Source organism: Peromyscus eremicus, chromosome 3, assembly GCF_949786415.1.
Source record: "Peromyscus eremicus chromosome 3, PerEre_H2_v1, whole genome shotgun sequence".
NCBI lineage: Eukaryota > Metazoa > Chordata > Mammalia > Rodentia > Cricetidae > Peromyscus > Peromyscus eremicus.
Genome location: NC_081418.1, coordinates 6996881 through 7019984, shown reverse-complemented (window position 1 = coordinate 7019984; position 23104 = coordinate 6996881). Strand labels below are relative to the sequence as shown.

The window sequence follows — 23104 nt, the reverse complement described above, 5'->3', positions numbered from 1 at the left end:
AGACTTCCCTCAGTTAAGATCCCTCTCCCTCCTCAGCTAGTATTTTCTGCACTCATTGTCTAATGTGTCATTTAGGTTATGAGATCAGCATACCTTATCTTGTGGCAAATTTGAAGATTAAGGTAGTATTTTAAATTAAAACAACTTTATAATTTGTGTGGCTCATGTCGTAATGGTGGCTGGTAATGATAACAAAGCATGGAGATTTCAGGCAAATAGGTTGAATTCATGTATACATGCTTTAAAATTATTTAAATGAGAAATTGAAATTATCAATTTGTCTATTATGTGATTTTATATTATATATGATATTATATGTAAAGTATTTACACTGCTTAAAAGCCAAAATATAGCAATGAGATAAGTATAGAATATTAAATATACACTTTACAGGTTAAATATTTCATCACATGAACTAACAATTATGGATTGAATTTATGAAAATAATCCTTATTTTATTAACTTTTTTATAAGAACATATTGTATCCTATTGAATTAGAATATGGATACCAAATACAGATACCTTTATGTCAATTGACTGGATCTTTAAGTAAAAGCTAAGAGTAGAAAATAGGAAAGTTTTACATATCCTAATAATTTCACATATGTGAAGTATAATTTGTGATCAAACATGAGTTCTTTTTATTCAGTCTTCCTCCAGTTGGCTAGCTACCCATCCTCTTGTCTGCTAACTAATATGCTACAAGCTGAAATGTTGTAAAATACCATGGGGAATAATAATTAACCCAATGTGTTTATTTCCTGGAAACCTACACACACCAACAGGGAGAGGTAACAAGAAGAACAAAACAAAACAAACGCACACTTCTTACTGAGCTGGAGAAGACAAATCAGTTTTGTTTTCTTACATTTTGTTTCAGAATTTAAAATAGATTCTGGAAGTTATTTATGTTTTGTTTTTAATATTTTCTTAAGTATATTTATTCAATCAAGTCACAGTATTCTACCCAGTTGAGTATGTAAACAAATCCAAATTAAGGATGAAGAATAATCTCTATAGTTAGCTTCCATTATATACTCAAAATTAAAATGTGAGATTACTTGACTTGTTTGTTTTATATTATTCTGAAATGTGCTGCTTTAAAAATACTAGTACAAGCTTTAGGCAAGAACTTTTAGAATTTTTGGAAACAGTTTGCATCAGCTAATGACTCACATGCTTAAGTGGATTCTTATTTTTCCTCTCTAGCAAGTACAGCACGTGTTTCACGTAGTTCTAACATCTTTTCTCTGTGTTATTCCATAGACTATATTAGAAACTGCATCATTGGTAAAGGAGGCAGCTACAAGGGGACAGTATCGATCACCAAGAGTGGCATCAAGTGTCAACCTTGGAATTCCATGATCCCCCACGAGCACAGGTAAGAACAGCATGAAGAAAAGAGGAAGCAACCTCCCCTGTGTGCATTCAACAGTTGCTCATTAGTCCTCTGGATAGCACTTCCTCCCTCTTCACTTAGCCACTGTTGCTGGACTGGACAAGGCCAGAACCCACGTGGTTCATGATTAATGAGTACTGAAAGATTAACAAACTTAGTATTTAAATGTGGCCTAACATTTTTTTTTTTACTCCAGTGTCTCAGTTTGTACCTGTTATTGAAAACAGTTAGAGAAAACTGCTTTTTACCTTTGAGAGGGTACTACAAAATCATGGGGAACCCATTATTTAGACCTCACAAAAGGTATGGAACCTCAGTATCTCAGCTTTAGCTGTGTGTTAAAATGACTCACTGTTAGCCGGGCGGTGGTGGCGCACGCCTTTAATCCCAGCACTCGGGAGGCAGAGCCAGGCGGATCTCTGTGAGTTCGAGGCCAGCCTGGGCTACCAAGTGAGTCCCAGGAAAGGCGCAAAGCTACACAGAGAAACCTTGTCTCGAAAAATCAAAATAAAATAAAATAAAATGACTCACTGAAAACCTTACAAAGTCCCACTACCAAAGGTACAAACAAAACAATTAAATTAGATCCTCCAGAGTAGGGGTGGGGATAAGGCTCCTGGACTGGTTCTGAAATGCCGATAAAGCTGGGAGCCACTAGTCAAAGATCTTTTACCCCAGATTAACAGTTAACAGGCTTACTCATCCTTATGTCACCCGTGGCCTACAGTCTCGAGAAAGATTTTTTATGTCTACACTGAAGAGAACTTTATTCATTATAACAGAAGAATAGTATTTGAAGATCAATAAAGATAGTACTCATAGGCATGTGGGATTTTAATCATCATGGAGGAAAAGCATAAACATTTTTATGCACTAGAGAACTAAATGTGTTCATGATCTCCAGACCTTTTTCACAAACCATCTCAATAAGAACTCAAATAGTTTAAAACATCTCTACCTGGTTAGGAACTTCAGTGGGAAGCTTAGTTAACCATGCTTAAGTATCTGGTAGAAAGTTAACTGGACTATTTCACACATTCCTTAGACAAATAGCATAATGGACAGATTGATGTTCTTAGTTGTGGAGTATAAATGTAGCCCAAATAATCTTAGTGTTTCCAAAAACAACTTCAGTGTTTTCAGGGTCATACACAGATAAGTGGCCTTGCCAGTTTCGTAGTGCATCCAGTGTGTGCAACAACCCTCCAGCATGAGATTGTGAGTCTATCTGTGGTACGTGTGCTCTGACTTGTCTGTAATAGCAAAATGGGATGGTTTTCCCTTGATGAACACACTTTCATTCCTCTCTACTTTTTTTTTTTTTTTTTTTTTTTTTTTTTCCGAGACAGGGTTTCTCTGTGTAGCTTTGTGCCTCTCCTGGAACTCACTCTGTAGCCCAGGCTGGCCTCGAACTCACAGAGATCCGCCTGGTTCTGCCTCCCGAGTGCTGGGATTAAAGGCGTGTGCCACCACCGCCTGGCCCTCTCTACTTTTTAAAAGCATATGTATGAAAGATGATTGATTTTGTTTTAGCAAAATGATATGACTTAACCAACTGTGGTATAATATAAAAGTTAAGGTGTTCAATGCTATAATGAAACCTTTGGACTTTGTCTTATGAACACTAGCTAGTGACTGTCCAAGTTAATCAGCTCTGTAGTAGTATTCCAGTAATAGGAAACAACAACTTTCCCAAGTTATTAGAGCAGTTATAAAGGAATGCCTCTAAAACATGGTTTTACCTCTAGATTAGAAGGCAAATAATACAGTTAGTTTTGTCTTCCCTTAGGGGTATGCAGACTGAAGAATACCCATTGGTTGAGTAGTTAGATCTAACTTTTCATGAACAAAGGAATACCATCAAAATCAGTCCTACCTTAGATCAGGAGAGTATCCTGGACTCCCCAGTATAGGTTGTGTTTCAACCCAAATGCTCTACGATTGCCATTCTCTGTTAGAGGAGTAAATGTGAAATGGATCTCCCTGGGAACTGGCTTTCCTATCCAATCAGACAGTCTGCCAAGGAACATGGATATCTTGTGTATTATTCAAATCCTTTTTTATTTAATGAAAGCAATACTTAATTTTCATCAATTAGCAGTTTTATTGGAATAGCTTCATGGTAACTTAACACTTTAAACTTAGGTGTTAACTAAAGATTAATTTTATGAGAAATGGAAAAAGAAACATGTTTTTGTCGAGCAGAGTGATTTATTGTTGACTTTCTAAACTGAAATATTTTACAAATGGCTTAATGGAAAGATGATGATAGATGTTGAAATTAGTACAAAAGCTTAACAGAAAATCAGGTGACCTGATATCTACATCTCTATCCTTCACTGGCTGCCTAGGATTCATTAATGAAGCAGATGATAGAATAGATCAAGTTTCCTATGAACATAGTCTATATTAAAAGGATAAAAAGGGAGGCTAGCACCCAGAAGACCTAGTTTATGGTGTAGAGTATATTTGGACATAACCCAGTTTTAAATATTTCTTCACTTATCTCTCTTAAACTTTGCTAACAGCAAGGACAGAGATAAAAATAGTATCTGTGTGGATAACAGCTCAGTACAGACCCCACAGGCTGGCACAGGTCTTTTGTGTAACACATTCTCATAAACATTTGTCTAATGAGCACCTATAAGTGAAAGAGTGGGGAAGGCTTCCTACCCTGGCCAAGTATGGGATGTTGAAGATAATCAGACTGAATACCTTGTGATACAAAAAAAAGCCAGCTGGTTTGGGGGGAAAGGTCAAAACCAACAAATAAAGAAATGAGAAGCTCTTTAACCTCTGCGACCTAAAGAGGAATTCGATGTGAATTGACTCATAATTATAAAAACAAGAACATCTTTTCTCTTCATTTTCTGATTTAACTGTAGTAAGAATTTTTTTCTTTTGGCCATCTTTAGTTTAAATTTCTGCTTTTCTCTGATTCTTCCTACTTGTATTTTTCTTACAAAATAAAAAAGCAAATAACTCACACACACAACACTGCTTCCTCACAACCTTTTAATTTTTTTATTTGGCTTTACAAATCATCTGGAAGCCCCACTCCCTCCTCTCAATCTCAATTGGAAGTGTAGTCCTCTGAAATTGTTGATATTCAATCAATAGTTTCTTACTTTTTTGTTATACTGGGCAACTTTATTTTATGATTTGAAACATTTTCCCTTTTATTAAAATTAGACTTTTTTTACACAATATATTCTGATTATGGATCACCTTCCTCTCAGTTCCTCCCCACCTTCCCTCCCAAACAGTTCCTCCCCACCTCCCCTCCCAAACAGTTCCACTCTCTGTCTCTGTTTGAAAAACAAACAGGCTTCTAAGAGATAACAACAAATATAACAAAATAAAACACAATAAGCGAAAACAAAAACTATTACATCAGAGTTATACAGGAAAACAAAGAGAGGGAAAAGAGCCCAACAGAAGCACAAAAATCAGAAACTCACTTGTTTACACACTCGGAAGTCCCATAAAAGCACTAAACCGGAAGCCATAATGTATAGATGCAGAGGACCTGGTGCTGACATGTGCAGGCCCAGGGCATGCTGCTTCAGTTTCTGAAATCACTAGTGGCTTCAGTACAATATCGTTCCTTTGATGAACTTGGCATGAAATAAATATTTGTCTGGGGAACTTCATTCCTACCCCAGCCAGGTGATATGTACATATGATGCAATGATTACTAATAACTAGTATTGCCACTGCTTTTTCCCCAGTATAAAGTTACAATAGAATTTCCTTAAGTAAATGTAGTTGATGAGTTACTTCATCAAATATATAAAGCAAAAGTCAGTTTCATTTCTGATAGAGAAGTATTTTGTTATAAATTTACTATGAACATTTGAGAGAAGTGCCAAAAAATGAAAGAAAATGTATTTCAGGCAATATTACAAACCCAAGATTCAGACACGGAATTCTAGAGTGATGGAAGTACAGCTGAGAAAAGACAAACGGCTTATTTTTTGAAAATCAATTCTTGTTAAGGCTTTAAAATTATAATTATCTTTAATTACATTATACCTTCCATCAGTCACATGCCCTAACGTCTTATTTCTATTTCCTATATTAAAATGCTGATGAAGTAGGATGTAAACACTTTATTGATATGCACCTCGCAATTGCTTAACTCTTACAATGCTAGTTAAAATGCTGATGAAGTAGGATGTAAACACTTTATTGATATGCACCTCGCAATTGCTTAACTCTTACAATGCTAGTTTGGTTCCTTGCACGTGTTAGTAATATCTTCAAATAGACTCTTTAATTTTTGGTCACTGATTTATGTCTTCTGAAGGCCTGATTGTGGTGTTCCTTCATGCTCAGAGAAAAGACCTCTATTGTAAAATGTTGCTTGGAACATGATGCATGCCAGTATTCATTCTGTAATATAACATCATCTTTATTTTTAAAAAGATTTTTCTCTCATTTTTTCTTTTTGATTAGTGCATAATAACTTTAAATGTAGCGTGTGATATTTTGGTTCATGTATGTGAATAGCTCTGGATAATTAGCATATCCATTTTCAACTGTCATGTCACTGGATAGAAAACACATTTAAATAATGTTTACTAAGATCTTTAAAGTTTGTATTCACGCAGAACATTGAGGCCAATAAAAGTAGAAACAGCTTTTAATAAAAGCCCAGTTAACTACTAAACATGTGATTGGGTTGAAAATTATTTTACTGGTATTGTCTGTAGAGGAATGCTCTTCTCTTATGATGTTTTGTAGCAGACAAATGTAGGACCCATTACTGTAAGCCTTACAAAAGTAAATGGCTTTCACTTTTTCTCTTGCTGGAGGATACTTCTGGGTCACAGACGAGCATTAGATCTTTAGATATTTTAAGTGAAGTTATTAAATTGATTCAATACACCTAATGGCACACACTTATGGACTAAAACTGAGAACACCAAACCTCAATCTCAGCCATCATTATCAAAACGTTTAAAGAGAATAAGCCATTTGATTCCTTGTTATGACACTGACAATAATAAGTAGGGTGTGTTTAATTATAGGTGCCATTTGTCAAGTGTCTCATCAACTCCTTGAACCTTTCAAAACAGCCATATGAAGTCTCAGTTGTTACAAGCTCTGGGTTTCCTTAGTGAATTAGTGGGCTAACGGTTGGAGGGGTTGAATTATCTGCTGGGATGGATCTCAAAGTTGATGTCAGAGAGAGTTGAAAGTGGTATCCAGGCTTATTTTGATCCTGTATTTTTGGCTCATGCTGTGCTATCAATCTTTTTCTCAATTGTGAAGAAACAAGTGTGTGTGTGTGTGTGTGTGTGTGTGTGTGTGTGTGTGTGTGTGTGTGTATGTGTGTGTGATAGTCCTCACGAGAAAGCAGTAGCTAACCAGATCATGACCCCGGATCAGCAGTGTGCGGGTGAGATCACATGCAGGGATGATGGCTCAGGGGTTCCTAAGTCTGAGAGTTTGTTACCTGTGATTTGGAGTGTTGAAATTGTATTTTATAAAATATAATTGTATTTCAGAACATTTGGGCTTGAAGAGATTCAGAGGCTAGTAATTACCAATTTGATATGGGATACAGAAGTTCAGTTAGGTAAATTTTAATAAAATTCAAATAGTTAACAATACTGGCATTGGCAAAATTGAAGTACAAGCACACTAAGTTACATGAGAGAGACACGTTTCTCTGCTTTTGGGGAAAGCATACCCAGTAACTCATATGATTAACAGGCCAACACTAAGGTTGCATGCTCTTATACTGTGATGATTATCATTTTAAAACTAGCTTTTTGCCTTCGAGCTACCGCGGTAAAGACCTACAGGAAAACTACTGTCGAAATCCTCGAGGGGAAGAAGGGGGACCCTGGTGTTTCACAAGCAATCCAGAGGTACGCTACGAAGTCTGTGACATTCCTCAGTGTTCAGAAGGTAAATGAACCTGAATGCTACATGGGGACTACCCGCCCCCCATGCGTAGAACTGTAACTCATGATAAAGGTTAACAACAATGAATCGTTTACAAAGAGGATGTTGTTCATTCAAGTGCAAGCATAGATAGTTACGGGAGCGTTCTCACACAATGCATCACAAACTTGTGGTCAGCAGATTCATGTAAGGTAACAGAGCCAGTTACCAACATGAATTTCAACATCAGCCTGGAATAGCCTTCTGGGGAAAAAAACACTGAGCATTTACTTGCTCACTTAAGCTTACCTACCTCTAATTCTGCTCCCACAGACCTCCTGAGAGGACCTAGAGTCTAGGTCAACCTTTAGGGGTCACATATCAGATATCCTGCATATCATATATTTACATTATGATTCGTAACAGTGACAAAATCACAGTTATGAAGTAGCAACAAAACACTGTTATGGTTGGTGGTCACTACAATATGAGAAACTGTATTACAGGGTTGCAGCATTAGGAAGGTTGAGAACTACTGACCTAGATAAAACTAGTCTTTTATTTGTAGTTCTGGTGCTGTTCATCGAGCACCTGCTTCTGAAGAGAAATGGTTTAAACTGCTCTGAAGCAGCACAGTCCAGGTTGATTAGATTCAAGAGAAGATATGCCAGGGTTTCCCTAAACTGAACATTTCCATAGGATTTTGGTGTTATGTGACTACAACCAAGTGTGAGGCGTGACTGTAACTCAGTGCCGTTCAAAATAGTATCTGAAAAGATCAAAGCTTTGATCCCAGGCTGCCTTGAAGGTGAGCACCTAAGCTATGTTCTCACTTCTTGGCCTGTGTTCTTGGTGTGAAAGAGCTCTATATTCTCTTTTGCATTGGAAAGCTAAATGACCAGCAAGGTGATGGAGTGACCTTTTCAGCATTGTATGTAGGTTCATTTTTCTCAGTTATTTGGCTACAGAATAAATTGAGTTTTTCAGTTTTGTCAAAGCTCCTATGATTTCACAAATCCAGATGAAACACAGATTAAATAATTTTCAGATTTATTAGGATTTTGAAGTACTTGGGGAAGGGAAGATACTTCTGGAATGCTGTCCATTTTTATAGTAGGATATCATACCTGTTTATTAACCCAGTATTTTCTATATCCTCCATTTTATATTATGTTGCTATTTATTACCAAACAAGTAAAGGCATTGTTAGCCAATTGTCATGGAGAAGGTTAATATGTTTGTCATTAATTAAGTTGCAGCCCTTGACTTCATGTGCTAGACAGTTTGTCTCTGTAAATTCCTACTTTTCAGTCCATGTCATATTCTGTTCCCTCCAACATCTTCATTGTTTTCTTTTCTTTTAAAAATAATAAACTTATCTGTGATAACATTATGAATAAGTCTGTTTTGTATGAATAAGTCTGTAATTCATATTTGTCTCTAAATTACACATGGAAGAAAATCAACGTCCACTTTTAGAGGAATCTCCACAATCATAATTTTCTGAGATTGAGAATCATTGGCAAATATGTTTATTGTTTTTGTTGGGTGTGAGAAAGTCTTTTTGAGGGCAGGTAATGTGTTCAAACTTTACACAACCTGACTCTTGCATTACCTTCCCAGTTCTTATTGGGGTATGGTTTTTAATCCCTGTCTATTTGTAAAATACTTTGACATTTATTCTCAGAGGTGACATAAAATAAAAGTGCTAGAAAAGAAGTACTTTAAAACACTCTTGTTTTTAGCTATCCTTTGGAACATATAATTCCTTAATACTCTTTAATAGTGTGAGGTCATGAAGCATCTATTGGAAGAGACCACCGTTCACTAGTGTGGAAGACACGTGGTGCTGCTGGTCACTGTATCACTAAAGGTTGCAGAGAAGCTCTTTCTGGAGGTCCGACACAGAATAAGCCTTTAGAAGAGAATGGACACCTGCCCTACAGGCTAAACGTGTTCCAGGCCACATGAGTTGAACAGTGAGATTTTAAATTCAAGCTAAAATGAGCCAAGTTTTATATGTATTTCAATGAAGAGAATTCAAAATAAGCAACATTGTCAATACACCCATGAGCAATAGAACTACTACTAAGGATATTACAAAACATAAAAAAAACTAACATACATATGATTTGAATAGAAATGTGAAGAACTCTCAAAATCCACTGAGTTTAAACAATTTAATTGAGTTGGCTCTCTTTGTCTTAGGTTTAATTTATTGAGCGGTAAGTTGCAAAGATTATTTCATTATAAACGAGTTAGTAATTATCAAGTAGCTTTGTATATTTGAAATTAATAAAATACTATGATCAAATTTTGTTTTGTAGTTTTTAAAAGGGAGACTGTTTGGGTCTCTCAGAGGCCTGTTCATTTCTTACATCAACAATGGCTTTGCCTCCTAAAACTTCACAATTTTTTCAAACTTATACCTAATTTATTTTTTGTCATGTATTACCACCATTTATTGCATATTTGTTCCTGTATATTTTGTTGATTTTATCTAGACTTTAAAGTCCAGGAAAATCTCATCTCCTAAAACGATTCTCCCAAACACGTGAAGTTTAGACTATATCACACAGTGAAGTCCTGTTGCCAGCAGCACCAGGGTCTTCTGAGACCTTATTACTGATACCCGGTCCAAACCTGCTCAACAAGGATTTGACAGTTAAGGAGAGCTGAAGGTGATCGTTAGGCTCATTAAATGTGGAGGCATGCTAATCTGCCACATTTGTTCTGGAAAGTAGTCATGTTATGTGTGCAGTCATTAATTTCATCTTCATAGCAACTTTGTTCCTAATGCTCTTAAAATCTGAATCTGAAAATATTTTATAATAATTCTCAAGGTAATGCTTCCCAAAAAATAATTACATTCAATTTTATTGGCAGATATATTACAAACTGCAAAAACAGTCATGAGTAGTACATTACAATGGAAATAGATAATCTACTTTTTACTGGATACAAAGGAGTCAGAAACAATAACAAATGTAGCACCATTTTCATTGAAAATCTCAAAGCTTAACATCCTTCAAAAAAATGGGGAGAACTAAATGAATTTGTTCCATTCAAATGGAAAGCTGTCCTGTGATGAGGCATAACCCATGGGGAGCATTTCAGTGTGGAGACCGCGATGATTAAACTGAACACCTGTAGTCATGAGCTCTCACCCCACCCTCCTTTACAGTTCAGGTGCCTCTTGACTGTATCTTGGGCAATATCCATATCTCATGAAAGGAACTGAACTGGTCCTTTGTCTTAACTCATGGTTATCCTATACGAAAAGAAAGTAGACGGTCCACTCAAATACATGGATCCTATATTCCAGACAGCTAACAGTTAATGTCCTGTTACGTTATTAAAGTAAACATTTCAAATGAAGAGACCATTCTGATGCCACATACCAAAACGCTCCCAATATTTATTAGGCAAGAGTCCAGCAGATAAATTAATTTTAACACTAATATCTTTCCTCACTTCAGCTAAAGTTAGATGATCAGTGCTCAGCAGATACAAATGATGTGTTTGGGGAAGTTGGCCGGATTCGTAGGAGAGCCAAGCAGTGATTTATTCCACAGGATGCTTGCTATGCTACAAATCAACCTTCTGTTCAAGAGATCTCATTTGCAGCTAGTTGATGTGACTCAGTTTTCTGTGTGACTTGAGACCAGCCAGAGGTGAACAATTAATTAACCCACAGAATCATCAGTAGGATCCTGCATAATTAGATCAGCTTATACATTTGTTAAAGAGTGGGTGCACGGAGTTCAGTAGCAGGTCATCTTCTGTCCTAAGGTAGGTAAGAATGTTAGCTTGCCCACCTACTCAGCATGAACAGTTACTAACAGAATGGACTTGTAACTGTGTATATATATATATATATATATATATGTATGTATATATATATGTATGTATATGCATATATTTATATGTAAAAGCTTGTTTTTTAAGTTGTATCAGACCAAATGTTCGATTGGTCTCTTAAGTATGTCAATTCTTAATGGACTGTATGAATATAATATATACTCAGTGGAAGTCACAAGATCATAATGTGTGTGTTTAGACGGCAAGTGTAAAGAGAGCTGCTAGTGTGTCAGTGATACAAATAAGATCCTGCATAGTAGTTCACAGGGGAACAGTCTGCAAGGGCCCATCTTATAGTTCCAATTTTGATGTATTTTTGAATAATTATTGAAAACTAGGCAATATTCCGTCCTTATGCTAAATCTGAATGGCATTAACTTAAAAATATTGAAATTACATGATATATTCCATAGGTATCATTTTATACTGCTATTTATGGGTTTAAGATCCCAGTTTAAAATTAGGAGGGTGTGTATGGCTGTTTAATAGTAACTGATTAGTTTGCTGTTCTAAACAGAACAATGGTATCGGTTTTACTGCTGGAAACAGTTAACATAGCATCCTTTAATTTTCTTAGTTGAATGCATGACCTGCAATGGTGAGAGCTACCGGGGTCCCATGGATCACACAGAGTCAGGCAAGACCTGTCAGCGCTGGGATCGTCAGACACCACACCGGCACAAATTCCTGCCTGAAAGGTAAAATCTCACCGGATCTCGCTCCCATAGATTTCTCTTTACAAGCTGTTGTTCATTCTGCAACAAACCACCATGGAAAATCTCCCTCTGTGCTTTCCTTACGGCACACAGGCAGATAATGTGGAATTAGCCTTAATATTCTGGCTTCTGCCACAGCTGTTTAGGTTTGCAGAACATAATCTTGGGGTGGTAGGATTTATGATAAGACATTTGAAACCAGTACCTACACTTTCAGTTGAGCTGCTAAAGTAAGGAAGATGGTTGAGCAAAACTGCCAGCGAGGTCAGAGTGGAACCTTCTCTTGTTTCCCATAGCAATAAACAAACAGACGAAAACAAAACAAACAGTACAATGTGGCTAATAAGGTAACGGCTACTTTGATAGACCCAGCCTTTTGGCAGATAGTGTAATGCTAAGTACAAACAAATTCCTTACGGTATCTTCAGATGCTTAGGCCACATGTCTCACACCTTAACATAGTTCATGTATAAAGTGAAAAGAAAGACAGCATAAAACAATTCTCTGCCTGTTTTATCCTCATGTATTTTAAAATTGCCAAAATTTCATGTGAAAAATTTGAGTTGAGAAAAAGAATAACATGGAATTAATTTTATAATAAAGAATTAAAATTCAAATAATTAGACTATTCTATCCCCACCTTCCTTTAGAAATTGGTGTAAATTGCTTTTTTAAAAAAATTCTCTATGTTTTTGTTTATTTCTTCTTTTTGTTCCTGTAAACAAAATAAAAACTCTGTTTTGTAAATGTGTGTCATGTCTTTTAAGTAAGACCAGAAAGGATATGGTAGCAATTAAATTCAAATCACCAGTTCAGGGTGCTGCTAATTTAAAGGGAGGTGGATGTGGGGAAAGTGGTGTGATGGAGTTTGTCTCTTGCGCTGGTGGAGGTGAGGGCATGACCTACCAAGGCTCCATTTCCAAAATTGAGCTGTCATTAGTAGCAGAGCTCTTGAAAACGGACTTCAGTTTGAAGTTTAAGCCTGCCCTAGAAAAGAACGTGCTCCCTTAATGAGCATTCTACACAAGGTCATGTTGGTGGAATCTGTCTTTAATTGGACTCTGTGAAAAAGCGATGCAGTTGGAGATCCTAACTGGTAGACAGGTCCAAAACGGACCTGCCTTAGTAACAAAGAGGGAGATACTGCATCCCTAATGAAATGTATAAGTGGAATTGGGCAGTTGGGAACTGGCAGGCCCTATAAAGGAAAAGGTGGGAAACCCATTCTTTTCCACGTTCTAGCATCCAAGCTGAGTGGAAAGCTATTCTGGGAACTGAGGACTGTGTGGTGTTTTCAGGCAGATTTACGTGACACTTTCCTTGGTGTGGTTTGCAGATATCCCGACAAGGGCTTTGATGATAATTATTGCCGCAATCCTGATGGCAAGCCGAGGCCATGGTGCTATACCCTTGACCCTGACACCCCTTGGGAGTATTGTGCAATTAAAATGTGCGGTAAGTTAAGATCGAATTTATTGCTTCCTTTCCTTCTAACAGACTGGATCTAAGCAACAATTATTAGGAAGATAGGTTAACAACTATTATACTTGGTATCTTGGTATGCATGAGTTTTAGTATTTTAAGGCTGTGTTGTATCATAGCACACAATCTTTTCAATTTCCATATAACAATGGTTTTGAATGTGATTCATCCATTAATATACACATATAAACATGTTTATACATATGACAGTAAATAGTTGCAGTTTAATGCTACCAATTTTTTTTTTAAAGTTCAAAGAGTAAGAAAATTAACAGGGAATATGTACATCATTACGAAGTTTTTATGTCAGCAACCTTCTCCTGGGTCCTTTCACTACCTTTTCTTTCTGAGTTGTAGCTTGAGCATCATCTGATAGCAAATCTCTTTTAGATAAAGGTAGACCCTCAATGGGGAAGACTATGCCTCATTGAAGCTTCTCACAGGTGTTTGCAATCTCTAGAGAGTGATGTCTTCCCTCTAGCTAGCCTGGAACAAATGGCCTACATTTTGTTTCAATTTGCTTTGTTCCTAAATTCTGTTTCTAGATGCTGGCCCTTAGCTAAATGCTCAGGAGAGAAGCTAAATCTTGTATCCTCTTACTTGTGATATCCCTTTAAATTTATGCACATGGTCCTCTCTTTTATACCTAATCCAGGTTTTTTTCTCCTCTTTGAAATTATACTATGTAATAGTAATTAGATAGAAATATGCTTTTACATGATTAAAGTTCTTATTTTTGCAGCTGGAATATAAAATGCTTTACAATCAATAGAATTGCATGTATTTATGAAGATATAATAATGTTGCAAATTGCTTGATAGTTTGAAGTTATGTATTGGTACAGAGATATATAAAGAAATGATCAAATAATGTGATATGTCCACACCCAGCATTACATGAAATTATGAGACCACGGTAGATATTTGATGTTTCCCTGAGGCAGGCTGATGAGGAATATCTTCTGAATACTCCCCACAACATTATTCAGGGTGTTGAACTGTCAGTCTATTTTGTAGACCCACTAATAAAAGAAAGTATTTAGGCAAGACCTAGAGACGGCACACAGCATGTGTGAAGTGATCACAGACTCTGGAACCTGTCTGCCGAAACACAGTGTTCCAGGGACATTGAATCATTTGTTTTGTCCTTTAAAATCTAAGATGACTCCTGTGACAGTGTTGCTCTTTTAAGACTGGATTAGTTCCACCCACTGACTTATTTAATCATACTCATCTTTCCATCTTTTTAGATCAGTTAGATACAATACCCCAATTGTTTCTCTCTTATTGTTTGTGTTCTAGGCATTATTAAAACCCTCTCCTGGAATAAGAGCTATTAGACACACACACTGAATGCACTGCGAAGCAGTCCATGAATGCACACTCATACCACATGAACACACATTTATATATACACTCACATACACATTCACCTTTTGATTGGCACATGTATACTGGGAAACCTAAATGATATTCTTGTCTGGTTCTAAAACAAATCATTAGGATGTTTTAAAAAGAGATTGGGAAAAGAAATAAAGAATGATACTTTCATTATTATCCTTTTCTGCTTTTTGGAACTAAGGCACATATCTAGTACAACCCTAATTTGACTTTAATACATTGCCTTGAGTTTTAAAAACACTAGAAACACAGAAAAAAAGATATTTGAAAATATATTAAACACTTTTATGACATTTGTCAACATAGATTATTAATAATTGTTTATCTCTAACTGTCATATAGACATATATGTATGTACACATATGTGCTTATGCTTGTGTGTATGTCCTACAATCATAGGAAATTTGATAACTCATTTCAATATATGAACTTATTTCAGAGCAGTATAATGAGATGAGAAATAAAAGACACTCCCACCAAAGTACATGAAATACAGGCTATAAAGAAGCAGAGTATGAACCAGAGGGGCAGGCAGTGAGTAGACAAAGTGGGGAAGTATGTGAACAGCGTTCAAGAGGGTGAGTGTAAACTCTGTATGTCACATTGGGAGGAGTTGACGTGGGGTGAAGAAAGAGCGAGTTTCCCAGGGTGTTGTATACGCGATTATGTGAGAGGTATTAATCCAAGGATGGGAAGCGCCTGTGTCAGATGGGGTCCTTGTAAATCCACTCTTCTGTATGTTGTTGGGGAGTGTCATTTGTGAGTAGTGACAGAAAAGCCTTGGCTCTGAGGCAGTGTCAACCAGCAGACAGGGACATAAACAAGGCTCTTTGTCACTTTCTGTGAAGCATGGATTTGCTGAGCAACTGCTATGTGTCACACACTTCATTAGTTGCAAAGGATAAATTTGACTGAGCTGGACAAAGTGATTACATTGATATTTCAGAGCTTTAGCATGAACTGCCAAAAGCATAGCTTGGTAACACTGTCTTGATAGCGAAATTCATGAGTTTCAGAGCCATAATTTGAATGTTATTATTTATTTTTCTGATGAATGAGCGCCAAGTTAGTGCCTGTCACTCTTTCTAAGCTTTTGTCCTATGGTCAGCGTGTCCCTGGAAGTGGAGGATGGATGTTGCTCACTGTCTGCAAATGTGTGCCAGAGTGCTCTGCAGAAAGCCTTTTGTCCTTCCCCACAAAGGGATAGCTCCACAAATATCAGAAACCCACAAACATTTCAGCTGTATAACATTTGACAGTCCAAAGCATATGACACTTTAGGATGCTACAAACAAATAACAACATTGTCAATCCTGTGTGGTGCCTGAATGGATTACTGGCTTTCTTATTTATGCTTTTCTCTGGGACAAGTTCATATTTTGCATGTTTGTTTTGCATATTAGTCCGAAATAATGTTGGTTGCGATTAATTGTATCAGCTACATTAGTTTTCTGGTGCTCGTGAACCTCACTTGTGACTAATGTCCCTTAGAAAGCTTCACTGATGTTTAAGTCAGTTTACAAATTTCTTGGACTGAAAGTGCTTTCTACTCTGCCATTGGGATCCTCAACATATCTCTGTGGGTTATGTGAGCCAATGCTTGCTATATTATAAATTAAAAGCATGTCAATTCATTAGTAATGGTGAAAACATTGGCTAGTAATACATGTAGTTTTAATAAGAAAATCTTTAATTTTCAGAAATAAAGAAATAAATTTGTGACATTTTAGTCTTTTGTTCTCTCTTGACTTTCTTTCTTTCTTTCTTTCTTTCTTTCTTTCTTTCTTTCTTTCTTTCTTTCTTTCTTTCTTTCTTTCTTTCTCAAATTTTTTAGTGTCATCTAAGTAGAAGGCAGCCAGGCATGCTTCAGTGTTTTGATCACAAATGACTTTATAGTACTATTGTGAAGATAGTCTTGATTCTGCAGGCATCTGGTGTTCTCAGGAATGTCAAGTAGCCCTGAAAGCACTTTTCTGTTGAGTTAGGTCACTGCCCATTGCTTTGGTTCCTTGGAGTGCATGGATTAGAAAAACCTGTTGCCTGCTCCAATTGATCTCAATTTCTTATCACCAGTAACTTATCTACCTGGTGACTTCTGTCAGATCTTTCTCTCTGAATTTCTTCATTAATCTTGCAGAAGGGTCTGTTCTGTGACTGAAGTTCTCATTTGCAACGATCTTTTATCTAGTTCAGAATCTAAAATCCTACAGTAATTCCAGCACTGTAACTCTCCCCCGTAGTTCCTGTGTGGTACTCCACCTAGAGCTGTTTGTATAGTGTCCTGTGAATGTCTTAATTGGCCATTTTGTTTCATCAGTGTTCCCTTTATGCCAAGAAGTATTATTTTTCACCATCAGTACTTGGATGAATGATTTACTGAATGGACTTATTACTCTATTTACTGTTTCCCTTTCCATTTTCTTTTTCACACTACAAAACCAGTGACTTGTTTATGAATCATGGTTTTACTATGTGGCCCTGGTTGGCTTGATAATCTCTGTGTAGACCCAACTGGCCAATTCACTGAGATTTGCCTGTCTCTGCCTCCTGAGTACTAGGATTAAACATATGTGCCACAATGCCCAGTTAAATACCTTCTCCTATCCTTTGTTATATATTCACAAAATATAAACATCTCCTTTCATATCTTAATTAGTCTGAATCTTCAGGTATCTTTTTAATTTTTATTTTTAGTCTCTCTACCCAAATCTGTAGACTCTAATTAAGCAGAGTATTTGACTACTGCAGGAGTTTAATAGAGAGTTGTTGATGAACAAAGAGACTTGGAATTTTTCATTGTCTTTTATGTTTCTTGGTATTTTTTTCTCTGAATCTTGTTTCCACATAAACAAGGCCTAATGTGTTGTTCCACAGTTCTCTCCCACTGCCTCAGCTCACACACAGCTTTTCTTTTGGTCTTGTCTTATCTCACTTCTGTTATCTTCTTTCTTCTTTTCCTTTTTATTTATTTATTTTTTAATTTGTAGATGATTTGTATTTGACCAGAGACAATTTAGAAGTATGTGCTGCTCAGGTCTTACATAGCTCAAGCATCTGTTTGTGGCATGAAAATGGACTGAATTGTACATTCCCTAAATTTAAATACTGTAGCCTTAAATCCCCATAGGATTATATTTTGGCATAAGTATTTTAGAAGGGATTTAACATTAAGTAGAGTTCTAAGAAAGAGCCAAAAGCTAGTAGCAATGGTGGTCTTATAACAAAAGGAAGGCAGTTCTCTCCCTCTGTTCCTCCATCATTCGAGGAGAAGGCAAGAGGCCAGCCATCTACCAGCCAAACAAGCCCTCATTAGGGGCCTGTGGGCCAGAACCTTGTTCTTATACTTCCCAGTCTCTCGACTATGAAAGTAAGTTACCATCGCTTAAACTCCCATGTCCTCAGCATTTTGTTATTACAAAATAGCCATTGGTAACAAATACAAAAAGTCTTCCTTGTAGTAAAACTCAATATTAGCCTCTTTAAAAGATGGTATCATTATCTTTAAAACTTCAGTGCACTCAGATGCTGGGAAAATATTTATGACAAATTGTCTCCCTTCTTAAAAATGTCTGACTGTTTCACTGAGTTTTATTGGGAAGTCCAAGGCCAGAGTAGAGACTCAGAGAAATAAAATTGTATTATATTCTCAGTCAGGAAAAAAAAATCATGCTATCAATACCCTTCTCAAGGGAAAAGTCTTTCACTTGGATGGCTTTTCTAAGTCATCTTCTAAGAAATAATACTGTAGACTTGAAGACCTTTCATGAATGCCTTGTCTCCTGTGTATTTTGTACCAGAAAAGTCTTGGAGAAAGTCCAGAGAAATGTTTCAGTATGAATACTGACTTCACTTGGAGAGCAAACGTGCAAGCAATTTGAGGTTTGTGCTTTGGAGGTCTTTACTACTTTCCCATGTCAACTTTAAAGCAAGAAGCTCTTTAAATTTACAGTGGGCCTGGTCCTGCCCTCTGTGTTCCAAGGAGCACAAGTCCTATTGACAGAAGAGTGCCTTTGTATACTGTACTCAAGTCTTTGGGGACCAGCATGAGGTGAATTCTGTGTTTCATTGCCCTTCAGTAGCTATGTTTATGATGCTTTGAGGGGGAATAAACTCCAGGGGAAAATCAGGTGTTCGTTCACTGGTGTGTTAAGCAATTTTTTATTAACTATTGAAAAAAATGGGAATATGGGGCTAGGGAGATACATCAGGGTCAGTGGGTAAGGGTAATTATAAGTATGAGGACCTGAGTCTGTATCCCTAGCATTCATGTGAGAGTAGGGAACCTCTCTCTTTCTTTGGAATACTTGCTGTCCTCTTCTGGTCTCTGCATATGTACACACACACACACACACACACACACACACACACACACACACACGGGAGAGTAGAAGGTGTCAGGCTCCTTACTTTTCTTGGGAAATCTGAATTATTTTTGGCAAGGATTATAACTTGGTGAAATATTGTGAATGTAAGGGTTTACCTGTCTGTATAAAGCTTAGAAAGCCCTGGGTGGGGCTCATTGAGACTCTTACACTCTAGCTCCATTCATAGACATCCATTTAAAACATGCAGTTTCTCTGCAAAGAACTGACAAGATCTTCACAGAGAACATTAATTAAATTTATTTGCTTACTTACTTATTTATCTAAGATAGGGTGTTTTTATATAGTCCAAGCTGGTCTTGATCTCATGAACCACCCTCTTTAGCCCGCCAAATGCTGGATTACAGGTGTATGCTACCATGCCTGGATTAATTTGTTATTAGTGATCTGTTTCTACTTATGCCTGTTTGGGAAAAGATGTTTACCCTAAGAATTAGATAAATCAATCCCCTTTATCTAAAAATATCTATTTAAACTTGCAAACTGCCTTCAAATGTTCTGGCAACCAGATCACACTGAATTCAAACCAGCAAAGTGAAACAAATGTTCCAAGAAGCTTCCACTGTATTTGATGGTTTTGTAAGGCAGTGGAAATTTCAATAGCAAATATTGTGTTCCTTAAAGTATTTCCAAACAGAAAACTTGGTGTCAGTCATCAAGGACAAGCATTCCTCCACTGCCAGGCCATGGAGGAGCACTTAAATATCTTCGCATCTGTGTCCAAAGCCTGGCCACCACTGACACTCCTGGCAAAATATTTTAATTTGAGGAATTCTCAAAAGAGTTCCTGGTATGTTCAGCGTGAACTTGCAAAAATATTTGTGTGTGTGGTGATGATGTATTTTAAAAGTATGTTCTTTTATCTCAAGTTGATCAGCTCCAGCAGATATTTGGCTGTGATGCTGTTCTTCTTTTACTCTAAGTATGGCCACTAGAGATGCCTCAAACCTTCCTCAATCTGAGTCCCATGTTGAAAGATGAAGTACAGAGGAATGCCTTCTCCTCTATTTGACAGTCCTTTCCAAATCAATTATCATGAAGCATTTGCTTCTCTCTTGCTGCAGGCTTCGGTGTTTCTACGGTAAGGCAGCAGAGGAGCCTAGTTTACTATAGTTCAGAAATAAGTTATTTCATTTATATCACAGTTAAGTGGTCTGTGGACAAATCATTTATCATGGATAATATCATTCATCAGATAATATTTATTGCACAGCTTCAAATAGTCTCATAATAAGTCTTATTGATGAAAATTACTTTAAGTAGTTGTACTAATATATCTTCATTCATCCAAAGTACTTATTGTATGCACTGTAGAACTATGTAGTTCTTGATAAGGTCACTTCTAGGAGCTGAATGTGAAGTGAAATAAATATAGAAGTACTAACCGTGAATTTAGTATTATAATTTGTGGTTAAAATTAAGATTCATTTCTAATAAATTAAAACAAGGAAAAATAAAAACTAAGATATTTCAGATTCTATACAGTTATAGATGCTCATTAATAGGTAAAATTATGATCATTACTTACATATTTTCATCTTTATGAAGCTTAATGAAACATAACATTTATTTGACATATTAATTTTTCATATATCGTGTCTGAGCATTTTATAATTTTGGGTATTAAAAAGATTTTGTTTTCTGCCTCTAAATTAGAATATTTTTGTGCAATCCCACCCCCCTATTTTGTGTGTTTGTGGCATATGTATGTGTGAATGTGTATATATGTGTATGTGTGTGTGCAAACACATTTGTGTCTGTGCATGTGTTGTGGAGTCTGACATCATGGTTCTTTCTCCATTATTCTCCATTTTCAGTTTTTGGGACAGGGTCTCTAAACTTGTAACTCATTGATTTGGCTGGGCTATCTAAGCAATCACCTCCAGGGATCTGCCTGTCCCCACTGATCCAGCAAACCGTCCTGGTTTACAGTACCTGCAGGCAGATCCATCTTTCTGTGGATGCTGCAGATCTGAACTCAAGTGCTCCAGTTTGAAAGAAGGTGTTTTAGTGACTGAACCCTCATAACTTTGGTTTTAGGTTACCGTACTATTGTGTGTGTGTGTGTGTGTGTGTGTGTGTGTGTGTGCGTGTGCGTGTGCGTGCCCGTGCGCGCACGCGCACATTCTCTTGCATGCGTGCGTGCGTGCATGTGCGTTTTCTTTTAGTGAATACTGACTTTTAAAATTACTTTCCATCAAAATCTGTAAAATATCCCCCTGAAGTGGTAAGCATGGTGGTTGATGTCTGTAATCCCATTTGGGAGGCTGAAATGGAAGCCATCTCTATGTAAAAAAACCAAAAACTCAAATAATAATTATGACAATAATAATGATGATAACAATGATATAAAATGATGCAGTATTTAGAAATGTGAATGAAAGTTAAGATGAATAGTCAATTTAGTGGTTTAAAATGATAAATATCTTATAATTACATTTAAAAGTGGAATGTTATTTAATTAACTCAGGTTCAAAACTTCTTCAGCAGAGATAAAGTTAATTCTGGTAATACAGGCTTCTCAACTTGACCCTGACATTACAGTGGGTAAAACAGTGAGGTATTTTCCTAATGTCATACAATTGATTTTCTTTGTTTTAATTAATTTTCTTGCAATACGGTTTTAACATATTCTTCCCCTCTCCAAACTCCTCCCTGATCTTCTCACTTTCTTACCCATCCAACTTCAGGTTATTTTTCTCTTTGATTTTTTTAGAGTTAGCATTTATACATTGAAGGTTTTCCAGAAATTAAAAAATGAGCCCACTCATTGAAATTATTTATCTTCTATTGGTATTTTAAGTTTTTTACTTCTCAAGTTTTTCTGATAATTCTGTTACTGCTCACAACCACTCATTGTTTCTGTCAGATATTGATTTCCTAATAAGTTACAGTCATCTTTACTTATCTTAGTAATCTTCTTCTCACTAAACACACGTCAACTTGTCTTTGAATTTAATACTCTATATAGCCTTTCAGATATTAACTCTCATAGGTTTCATTCAATATTTAAGGTCATACTGAAAAATGAACAGCAGTGAGTTGAGGCAGAATGCCCTGCTTTCCAGATATCCCTCTGGCATCGTTTTTTTCTATGTAAAAGAAGCTTCACACAGTAGACAAGGCAATCTTCAGAACCTGTTTATATATAAAAACATTCCATTAGGTAATGACCAAATTCCCAGTTATGTCTGACTGTTTTATCTTTTCATTTTTCCATTTTTGGTTAGTATCTGTCAGGTCACAGCATGTTCATTTCTTTAGAATGAAGTCTGAACCAATTTCTCAGGGAAATTATTGCCCATATCTATTCAATGTGGCCCTGACTGAGGTCCAGGGAGACCGAGCTGTGGTTCACAGGAGCACAGGAGCAGTATGCCAAGGACAGTGCTGGGGAAGAACAGACTGCCAGTAAACAGAAAAGAAAACACAAATAAGGAGATCAGTAAAGAAAAAAGAAATAAAGTGATTAAGACAGGTGAAATAACTCCGAAAAGACTAAAGACTAAAAGAAGTATGTTTTTTTTTCTTTTTTTGTTTTGTTTTTGTTTTTGTTTTTGTTTTTGTTTTTTTTACTGGCACCTCCAGCTGTGAACTCCATTCTATTTTCAGGATTCAAGTTCTTATTGCTTTCATTAGTTTGGTGTGTAAGAACTTGTGCTCAAAGAGCCAAGCATCTTAGTCTCTCTTATGTTTCTATAACAGAGAGGATCACTCAGCTTAGGATTCTGGTGGCTGCAAGTTCAAGGCTAAATCACAGCATGTGGTGAGGCATTGATATTGCATTGCACATCTTGGAAGGCAGAAAAGCAAGTAGATATATGAGAAGAACAAACACAAAGAGGCTTTGCTTGGTTGATCCACCTTCAATAGAATGAACCCAGTCTTTTAAAAAAGTGTGACTGTCTCTTAAGTACTTGATCATTAGTCATCATCATCATCTGTTTTGTTTTTTCCCTGAGACAGAG

The 23104-nt window shown here is 36.6% G+C and overlaps 1 protein-coding gene across 3 annotated transcripts in view; it reads left to right on the top strand.

The window, feature by feature from the left end:
* Positions 1–23104, top strand: part of Hgf (hepatocyte growth factor) — a 63117-nt gene that overhangs the window by 10852 nt on the left and 29161 nt on the right. For 2 of the 3 annotated variants that reach the window (XM_059257262.1, XM_059257260.1), the window contains exons 4-7: positions 1268–1382; positions 7192–7319; positions 11734–11854; positions 13209–13327. In XM_059257262.1, the coding sequence (XP_059113245.1) occupies positions 1268–1382; positions 7192–7319; positions 11734–11854; positions 13209–13327 (483 nt within the window). Of the gene's footprint in view, positions 1–1267; positions 1383–7176; positions 7320–11733; positions 11855–13208; positions 13328–23104 lie in introns of all 3 variants that reach the window. The other variant, XM_059257261.1, reaches the window with a different exon arrangement.